The sequence below is a fragment of the Myotis davidii genome, unplaced genomic scaffold, assembly GCF_000327345.1.
Source record: "Myotis davidii unplaced genomic scaffold, ASM32734v1 scaffold1467, whole genome shotgun sequence".
NCBI classification, from domain to species: domain Eukaryota; kingdom Metazoa; phylum Chordata; class Mammalia; order Chiroptera; family Vespertilionidae; genus Myotis; species Myotis davidii.
In genome coordinates, this window is record NW_006298267.1 from 640,144 (window position 1) to 650,649 (window position 10,506).

A 10,506-nucleotide genomic window follows, 5' to 3' on the forward strand; every position below is an offset into this window, starting at 1 on the left:
TCTGGGTTTTGCTGGACGAGCTCTCAGCTGCCGACCTTGCCGCGCAGCTGGGCTGTGGGCGCGGTGAGGGGCGCTGCTGGGATGGTGCACGCGTGGCGCAGGCTCCGGGGCGTGGGGGAGAGTTCAACCCGCGTGGAAACTGTGACCGGTTTTCTCTGAAACGGCCCTAGCAAGGCGGGCGGTCGCTGCCTTCGGAGCAGCGCGGGGGGTCCTGGGTCGCGAGGACGAGCTGAGGGCTGAGGGCGAGCACGGCCTCCTGACCACGATGCGTGCATTTCCTGTTGCAGCCCGTGTGGAGGTGTAGTCTCTGACCCCCCAGCTGAAATGTAAAGACCATGGATTAATGGCAGAGCAGTCCCAGGATAGTTCCGAAACCACTCTTCACCTCCCGGGTCCGAGCGAGGGGCTGTACCCACAGTCCGGGGGGACGGGGGACAGTCAGCAGCATTCCTGTATCCCCGCCGCCCTGCCCCCCGCAGCGCTGGGAGCTGATGTGTACGGGTTCGGGCTGCAGGGGCCTGGCCTGAGCCCAGGCGGGGGAGCCCAGCACGGGCCTTGCCAGCGCCTGCCATCAGCTGACTCCACCAGAACGTGGCGGCGGAACCCTGGGCTCCGGAGGCAGCTGTCCGGCAGGTGTGACTCCACCTGTAGATGCTGCTTCTCGCAACACACTGCTCCCCACTCCCGCCTAAGGCGAAGGGAAATAACTTGTTTAGAACCAACAACTAAGAGTACAGCCAGGTTCTTTGGAGCGACATGGTGCCGTGTCTATTAAATAAATTTAAAATTTTTCCTTGTGTACTTATTTTACTTAGAGCTACATCTATAGCAGATTTTTAAATCTTTACCCAAGAAGTGAGGATGTTTTTTCCATTGGTTATTATTTTTTAGAGAGTGGAAGAGAGGGGGAGAGACGCATCGACTGGTTGTCTGACGGGGGCCAGGGATTGAACCTGCAGCTGAGGGACGTGCCGGTGCCCAGGAACCGAACCTGAGACGCTTTGGTCCGAGGGCCGATGCTCTAACTGAGAACCTGCCAGCGCCATCTGTAGCAGATTTTTTGGTTGGAATTTTGTTGTGGCGATTTAAAAATTATATTTTTTATTGATTTCAGAGAGGAGAGAGCGAAAGAGATAGAGATAGAAACATCAGTGATGAGAAGGAATCATGGATCGGCTGCCTCCTGCAAACCCCCTACTAGGGATCGAGCCCGCAACCTGGGCATGTGCCCTTGACCAGAATGGAACCCGGGACCTTTCAGTCCACAGGCTGTTGCTCTGTCCACTGAGCCAAATTGCTAGGGCTGTTGTGGCAATTTCTTACCTCTAGATATTAATAGAAGCTGAGTTTTGTATACAGTGGGGCCTTGACTTAGGAGTTTAATTCCTTCCGAGACTGAGCTCGTTAAAGAGCTCGTTAACTCAAATTACTCTGTCAACTCAAAGCAAAAAATCAGCAAGAGACACCTGGTATCTCAGAAAACTCGTTAGTCGGGACACTGGTAAGTCAAGGCCCCACTGTATTATATATATTCACTGAGAAAAGTGGTCAGTACAAAGTAGAAAGCAGCTTAACTGACAACACATGGAGGAGAAAGATTAAGGTAGCAAGTGTGTGTGTGAGACATCTGAAGTGGTTAGGAACCTTGTCAGTTTTTTTCAAGCCCAACCTGATGGTAATCAGAACTTGATGGGTGACTGGTAATTTCTTTCCTGTTCTAGAAAGAGGTCAGCTTATATCAACTCACCAGAATTCATTAATGAGGCGTCAAAAAAGATACTGTTGACCCGTCTGGGGTGGCTCAGTGGCTAAAGGTCGATCTCCCGGGAGATCACGGTTAGATTTCTAGCCAGGGCACAGGCCCGGGTTGCAGGCTCGATCCCCAGCAGGGAGCGTGCAGGAAGCATTCGATTGATGATTCCCTCTCATCATTGATGTTTCTCTCTCTCCCTCCCTCTCTGAAATCAATAGAAAAAGAGATACTGTTATAAATTCTGTACAGGATATGTTGATGATCATAATGCCATATAATTATAGGAGGTCCTTGATGCCTAGAAATGTTGGATTTTTCCTTACCTGACCTCCCCCACTAGGAAGGTGGGCAAATGTGAGAGATCGTTTTAAGGCTTTTAGTGAGAGGTTATGTTAGGTCACTGACTGTGTCTGAGTTCTTGGATTCGTCAGCTGACACATAGGAAATTGCTATGTAGTGAAAGCACTTCCTAACTGTACATTTTCCTATCGTACAGCGGATCTCAACCTGTGGGTCGCGACCCCTTTGGCGGTCGAACGGCCCTTTCACAGGGGTCGCCTAAGACCATCCTGCATATCAGATATTTACCATTCATAACAGTAGCAACATGACAGTTACGAAGTAGCAACGAACATAAATTTATGGCTGGGTCACAGCATGAGGAACTGTATTTAAAGGGCCAGAAGGCTGAGAACCACTGCATCATATGACGATGGAAAGTAACCACATGTTCTTGCTTTAAAGTTTTCCTTTAAAGAGGAACTTCTGGATTTGTGTGCAGCTGGCCAGCATTGGACATTAGTTTGGAAGACAGCTTTAAATGGGAAATCAAAATGGGAAACATTTAAATACGTTTTGTCTAAAGTTTAAGGAATTTTATCATGAAAAGGTGGCATTCAGCTTTCTGGTTAGTATTTTTAGTATCTAAAATGACTTATCTAATGGTGGACTTCTCTGCACTGACTCTGCTGGCTCCAGCCTGTTTTGAAACAGTAGCTGATAGCTTTCAGAATCAGGTTGAAATTCAAATCAGGGGTGTGTCTAAGGGTTTGCTCTTGGTTGTTGAAGCAGATAAAATGCATAGCAATTTAAGGTTGAAAGAGTTGCATAAAGCAAAGCCATGACACTTATTTAATTTTCACCAGTTTTGATAAACATTGACATTTTCAGCTGCATAAAGGTAAAGGTAAATATTTAGCAAGTAGGACTGTCCCTTCCTCATGTCTGTGTGGCATCCAGGGCCATGTGGGTGGGCCTGAGTCTGAACAGGAGAAGGTCAGGGGATGTCAGATGTAAGCGTCCACAGGGGCTGCAATGGTGGCACCCTGTGCGTGGAGCCTTAGAGGATAGCCCGTGGGAGACCGTGCCCTGCCTGGGCACCAACTCTCCTTGAGGAAGTGAGAGTAAATCTTCACTGAATTAAAAATTAAATGACTTTCAATTTATTTATTTTTTGAAAAATATATTTCATTGATTTTTTACAGAGAGGAAGGGAGAGGGATAGAGAGTTAGAAACATCGATGAGAGAGAAACATCGATCAGCTGCCCCCTGCACACCCCCGCCTGGGGATGTGCCTGCAACCCAGGTACATGCCCTTGACCAGAATTGAACCCGGGACCCTTGAGTCTGCCGGCCGACGCTCTATTCCAGGGGTTCTCAAACTACGGCCCGCGGGCCACATGCAAATACAAATATTGTATTTGTTCCCGTTTTGTTTTTCTACTTCAAAATAAGATATGTGCAGTGTGCATAGGAATTTGTTCATAGTTTTTTTTTTAAACTATAGTCCGGCCCTCCAATGGTCTGAGGGACAGTGAACTGGCCCCCTGTTTAAAAAGTTTGAGGACCCCTGCCCTATTCACTGAGCCAAAACTGGTTAGGGCTATTTTTTTTTTATTTCTAAAAGAAGGAATGAGTGTTTCCTAAAATAGACTTTACAGTTTTCTGTGGTTGTCCTTAGATTGCTGTGTTTTGAATATCTCACTTCAGTTAGGAAATAAAGCTTCTTAAAATGAGATTAGTTTATAATTCAGAGTCGGTTTCCTCAATGCTCACACGTGAACAGTTCCTAGAATCAGTGGCAGTTAATTTTATTTTTTTTTAAATCTTTATTGTTGAAAATATTACATATGTGCCCTGTTCCCTGCGTTGACCCCTCTAGTCCACCCCGCCCCCTGCATTTAATTTTAGAGGCTGGCTTGAGTGTTATGAAGTAGATAGCATTGCTGTTATTTCACCCCTTGTTTAAAAGGTGTAGGTTCTGGTTGTGGCTTTACTGGAATACTGTACTCAGCAAGTGACTTTATCTTTGTACTTCTCAGTTCCTTCATCTCTGAAATCAGTGTTAAATATGAGTCTGTTTACTAATGTGCAATTTCTAAAACAAAAATGCATTGTTTTTTGTTAACACAAATGTCATAGTTTTATATATACGTGTGTGTATGTGTATGTATACATATATACATATATTCCTATTTTAGAGAACTTACTGGTTGTTTGCTAGGAGCTAATATGATTGAGAGCAAAATTTATTTTCTTGCTGTTTTTACATAATTACTTTAATTTTTAATATTTTCCTCATTAACAGAATATAATATTGGAAAATCCCCACACCATTGAGCAACTAGCTGCCTTGGAATGTAGTGCTAACAAAGCACATTATAGATTTTTAAAAATGTTTTCAAGATTTAATTTGTAAAATATGTGTATTGGTTTATAAATGCATTTAATTTTTCTCTATTCAAATTCCAAGTATACAGTGTTCTTAGTTTGTCTCTTTTTATTCACTCAGAAATAACCAACTTATTAGGACAAACTATTCCTTTTAACTTCTTTAAAAAAATATATATATACATATACACATATACTATACGTGTATGTGTGTGTATATACAGCTTTTCTTCTTTTGGCAATAGCATTTCTTTTAAATTTCAAAAGAGAAACCGTATAAAGAGTATTATCGATAATACAGAAGTCACCTTACACACCTTCAGCAATTTTTAGCAGTTGGGCTACATCCATAGCTTTGAGAGAAGCCTAAAGAACAAGTATAACACTTATTAGTGCTGGCAAACAGGTGAGGACACACGCAGCCGGCGTTAATTTGGGGGCGCGCAGGCTGGGTGGTGGCTGGTGGCCGGGGCGCGGCCTGTCTTTGAGTATTTGCTTCTTGTCCTTGAGGTTTGATCTCCACGCAGGTGGGGCTGGTGTCTGCTCGGCTCGCAGTGAGGCTCCCGATGACGGGGTTCCTCCTGCAACGCTGGAGGCTGTTAATGCCCGTCTTCCTCAAGGGACAGAGTCTCCTGGCTGTGAGCTGTGGTCTGCGACGTCCCGGGAGCACATTGGGAATGCACGTCACTAATTTATCAGCCTCTGTCGGCTGGCGGAAGGGCCTGGATAACAATGCGGATGTCTCCTTATGTTTGGAAATCAAAGATTTTTAAAAATCAGCAATATCTTGAACAAAATTATAAGAATGATTATCCTCAGTTCATCAGCCCCATGAGCAGGGAGGCACGTGCCCTGCCTGGGAGTCGGCCTGGGCGACACCCCAGCCTCCAGAGCCCCCCGCCAGGGCCTTCCCCTGTGTCGGCAGGTGCTACCTAAAGTGTCTCACGTTCTTCGGCGAGAGCCGCTGTGTTCTTTTATATTTTTTAAAATTTTATTTTATTGTTTAAAGTATTACAAATAGTAGCACACATGTCTCCTCCCCCCACTAACTCCCCCCGCTGTGCTGTTTCTTAATGTAGCGATGAATACAGAGGCAGAGCAGCAACTCCTCCATCATGCCAGGAACGGCCACGCCGAGGAGGTGAGGAAGCTGCTGGAAACCGTGGAGAAGAACGAAGCCGTTGCCGATATTAACTGCAAAGGTGGGCTTTGGGCGGACTTCCTCCACTTTCTCCAGGCCCCCTCTCTCACGTACGCTGTCGTTTGTGTGGCATTCTCTCCTGATCTTGCTTGCGATGCGCTTCTTTGTGGTTCCCTAGAAGGAACCCCTTAGAGTGGAAATGTCTCTCCGAGTTCCCTGTAAGCCAGAGACATTGAGTCCAGCCCTGAAGTCATGATGGATCGTAGACCTTCTGAACTGCAGGGGGGCCCTGACCCCCGAGCCCATGAGTTCAGGCTGTGACCGTGCGTGCCTCCTGAAGACAGTGTCATGGAACGGCAGGCTCCAGGGCTGGCGTCTGCCCAGAGAGCCCAGGGTACCTCAGAGAAGGTGCCGTCAGCATCCCCCTCCTGTCACAGGGACCAGTCCCCTGGAGTCATAGGTCAGACTAGCCTACATCGCACAGGTGCGCCAGAATATGGACGTGTAGGGCGTCATGGGTCTTCAAGGAGAGGCATGGAATTGGAATTCGAAGGATTAGTGTCTTGGAGGAAGTGATTCTAAGATGATATAGTCAGAGTGTGTAGGCCCGGCCAGTGGGGCTCAGTGGCTGGGCATCGACCTCTGATGCCCGGGTGGTGGGCTCCATCCCCAGTGGGGGGCGTGCAGGAGGCAGCCGATCAGTGATTCTCTCTCATCACTGATGTTTCTGTCTCTCCCTCTCCTTTCCTCTCTGAAATCAATGAAAGTATATTTTGAAAAAGAAAAGCGTGTGTGGGACTTAACCAGGGGAAGACAGTGTAGGAGAAACAGCAGGTGTCACGGCCCTGAGGTGAGAGGCAGCCCAGAGGGCCTAGCCTGTGGGCAGGAGGGTGGGGGTCAGGCTGGGAGGGTAAGGAGCAGCCAGGTCACAGTGTACCTGTGAGCAAGGTTGCACGTGTCTCATGCTCAGGTGTGCGGACAAATAGGATTCGTCCTCTGAAATGGCTCTCGCATTTCCACAAGCACCTGCTCCTGGGAATGTGGGGGCTAAACGTTAGCCTTGGGGTCCGTCCATCTCAGTAGTTTTGCTGGTTAATGTGGGGCCTTCCGGCGCCTCTCACCTTCCTCCTGCCCCCAACCCCCCGAGGGCTGAATGCAAAGGTGAGCATGCTGGGTGCTGCACAGCCTTTGGCGCCTCTGGGACCCTGTCTCCCTGGGGCTCCTTGAACAGGTGTCGCTACAGCAGGGCTTGGGGACAAAGTGAACGCAGGCCTCTGTCTATCACAGGACGCAGGCGGCTCCTCGCCGTGGGAGGCGCACCTTGGCTCTTGTTGGCTTTGTGCCCCCGAGCCTCTGCTGTGTCTCTGCACCTGGCGTGTGGGGATTTAGTGACGAGTGGGCAGAGCAGCTGTGGCCGCCAAGCGGGGCCCTCCCTCTGCTTCCTGCCACAGGGTGACCTTCCTGCCCCCTGGCAGGCGGGTCCTGGGGTAGGTCGGCTCCGGGGTCCTTTCCTAGTCTCTCGGGTGCCGCGTGCCTGTTCTCAGGGTTCCCCCATTTATCGTGCCCCCTGGGCTTACGACGGGAGCCACGGGACTCATCTTCGTCCCCCACAGTCCTCTGAGCTGAAAGGATCCCCAACCCCCGGTCCTTCCGGAAGGACAGGTTCTGAGTCGTCACCATTTTGAAGGCCAGAGGCTCCCGATTTGTCATCCTCAGTGACCTTTGCCTTACTGCCCCCCTCCCCACCCCAGGCCGCCTCAGGCCAGTTAGTGGGCGGTCCTCAACTTGGAAATGGAAATGGAAATGGAAATGGAGAAGAAATGAGAAACATGTTAGAAATTTCACCTCCTGCCTGTCAGTCAGACTGTCCTAAGGGCAGTTGGCAGGAGCTCACCTAGACAATCACACCTTCACCCAGCAGAGTGGACGGGGTGGGGCTGGATGTGAGCAGCGCTTCTCAGTGGGAATCACCTTTTCCTGGCATTTCTTGTTGTTTTTATTTCTGTCTTATTTGTTTTTCCAAACCCTGAGAAATGGAGAAAATGGTAAAATGTATTGTAATTCCTTTTTGTTTTTAAGAGTTTTAAAATGATTTTTAGAGAGAAAGGAAGGGAGCAAGAGGGAGAGAGAGAGAGAAACATCGATTGGCTGCCTCATGTACGCCCCTCCACCTCCCCTCCCCCAGGGGCTGGAGCCACAGGACCTGGGGGGCGTGTGCCCTGATGGGGAATCCGACCCCCCTCTTGGTGCTGGAGGTCATCCATCCCCCAGCCACCAGCCGGGCAGCAGTAAGACAGGTTACTGCACCTGCTCAGGGCCCCGTCCTTCGGAGCTGGCTTTCCTTTGTCTTTTAGAAGTTCCTGCCGATCAATCAATAACGTGTCCCACTGACCCTGCGATTCGGAATTCTCTCTTGTAAAGGGGATGGGTGTTCCGGGAGGGCTACATTAGTTACATCGTCTGGCCAAGCCTGTCGATACACATTCATGACAAAGACAGGAGGAGCCCGTGTGTGGTCCACGTACGGCTGGAGTTCCCAGGAAGAGGCCTCGGAGGGCGAGGGCTCGTTCAGGACAAACCCCCTGAGAGCCTGGGGGCTGAGAAAAAGACGCGATGGGAATCGAGCGGGCGGCTGGGCTGTGAAGGCGCTGACATGCGCCTCTGAAGGCCAGGGGCCCAGCGCCCGCGCTCACGGGCGAGGGAAAGCGCCAGGTTTATCACACGCACACGGGCGGCTCCACGAGCCTGGGTCTCGGAGCTAAACTGACACCCCAGGGAGTCATGCAGGCAACCCCCCATGACCCATGTGTCCTGTCCCGGAGCCGCCCTCTTGTAAAGGTGGTCAGTGTCTTAATGGCTTTTATTTTATTTTTTAATTTGTATTTTTATTGTTGACAGTATTCCAGATGTCCCCCATTTCCCCCTTTTACCCCCTCCAACCAGTTCCCAGCCCCACTTCAGGTCTTCACTGCACTATTGTCTGTGTCCATGGCCTGTGCATATATGCATATAAGTTATTTAGTTAACACCCACCCTCCCGTCCCTCTGAGATCTGTCAGTCTATTAATTATTTAATCTAAAATGGACCTGCCAGGCTATGCCACTTCACTTCATCTCTCTGCCTGCCCCTCCTCTCCCCTCCATTCTGCCCCCAGGCCTGCCCCCCTTCCCCCTCCATCCTGTCCCCCAGGCCTGCACCACGGGCCAGTGGGAGACAGGTTTGTAGGGTAATGCTTGTGCCCTCCCGTGTGCAGTGTCTTAAACAGGTGACAGTAGACAGTGGTCAGGACAGGAGAATCGTCTAAAGGCTGAGACATGCATGGCAGTGCCTCTGGGATGCAGCTCCGACCCGTCTTAAAGTGGCTCCACGTTCATATTCGTTTGCACCATCAGCATAGGAGGCCCAGTCGAGAGCGAGAGAAGGAAGCTCTCAGTGCAGTTGAGGGTCTGGGTCAGCCCTTCAGGCTGGAAACGCGGTGCCCCCTTCGTCAGCTTTGCTGGTAGCTGGTGCCAGGGTACGAGAGCGCGTCCATGATTTCGCCTGTAGCTCCTGGTGAGAAATTCTTGCAAATAAAGTAAAAATGAATATGCTTATAGGCGTAGCACACTTCACATGCGTGAGTTGTTTCCAGGAAGACGTTGAGAAGCAGAATAAGAACGTACACCCCACTGTCGTCCTAGTTCTGCCCACTGCTGTCCTCTCTGCTCAGGTCTGATGGGAAGCTGTTGGTCCCCACGGCACTGTCTCCTTTCTGTCCCCAGGACACTGTCTTTGTGACCTTTGCCTGTAACACCGTTACTAATGTCTTCATATTCTATTTGGGGTATTGTTCTTTGTAAATATTTCTAAATTCGATATTTCTTTCTCTTGAACAAAACTCTTTGAATATCCATGATAAGTAGTAAGGAGTATAAAGAATGTTTGGAGTGAGTTTAAGAGAATTTAGGATTCTGGGAAGCTTGATTTCTTCATCCAGAATCTCTTTGGGAATGAGGTGTGGGAGACCTGTTCTGGGGGTAGGAGAAGTGGGAATGGTGAAAGGCAGAACGCAGGCAAGAGGATTCTCATTTTTGACTTGAGAAGTGAGGTGGGAAATGGGGCAATTCGTTGTGGAAGCGGCTATGGAGGGGACGAGGTAGCATGTGCGCGTGTGTATGTGTGTGTGCGTGCGTGTGCATGTGCGCATGTGTGCGTGTGTGTGTATGTGTGCGTGTGCGTATGTGTGCGTGTGTGCATGTGTGCGCGTGTGCATGTGTGCGCGTGTGTATGTGTGCCTGTGCATGTGTGCGTGACAACAGGTCCGGCTCTGCACCTTCTCAGCGTGGGGTATTTTATATCATCAGATTGGAGGTGTCTAGAACAGAGTTGGAAATGCAAATACCAATTTCAAAGTCCACAGCATCTGAACAGTGATGGGACGGTTAGGGGTGTGGCTATTGGATATGCCAATAATGAAGGATTCACCGGAGAAGGGGGCGCCCCAGAGCTCCCTGGGAAGTGTGTGGGCAGTGAGGGAGCCCCTCAGGCACCCGGCTGTGGGAGCACGAGAGACTGTGGTGCTGGCTGATCCCCGACCATTCTTGCTGTGCAGAGGCCCAGGGCTTGGGGACAGCATTTGTTGATACACATTGAGGACAGTTTTTTAATTTTTTTATATAAATATTTATTGTTCAGAATATTACAGTTCCTCTTTTTTTCCCCCCATAGCTCCCTTCCACCTGGTTCCCACCCCACCCTATGCCTTTACCACCCCTCCCCCGATTGTCCTTGTCTATAGGTGTACGATTTTTGTCCAGTCTCTTCCCTCACCCTCACACCCCCTTTTCCCCTGAGAATTGTCAGTCCACTCCCTTTCTATGCCCCTGGTTCTATCATATTCACCAGTTTACTCTGTTCATCAGATTTTTAATTCACTTGATTTTTTGATTCACTTGTTGATA

General features: G+C 49.4%; 1 protein-coding gene across 1 annotated transcript in view; it reads left to right on the plus strand.

Moving 5' to 3' along the window:
- The first annotated feature begins 5,503 nt into the window (after window positions 1-5,503).
- Window positions 5,504-10,506, plus strand: part of OSBPL1A (oxysterol binding protein like 1A) — a 116,357-nt gene continuing 111,354 nt past the window's right edge. The window contains exon 1 of the mRNA XM_006773861.2: window positions 5,504-5,626. Within this exon, the coding sequence (XP_006773924.1) occupies window positions 5,506-5,626 (121 nt within the window). The 5' untranslated portion in view covers window positions 5,504-5,505. The remainder of the gene's footprint in view (window positions 5,627-10,506) is intronic.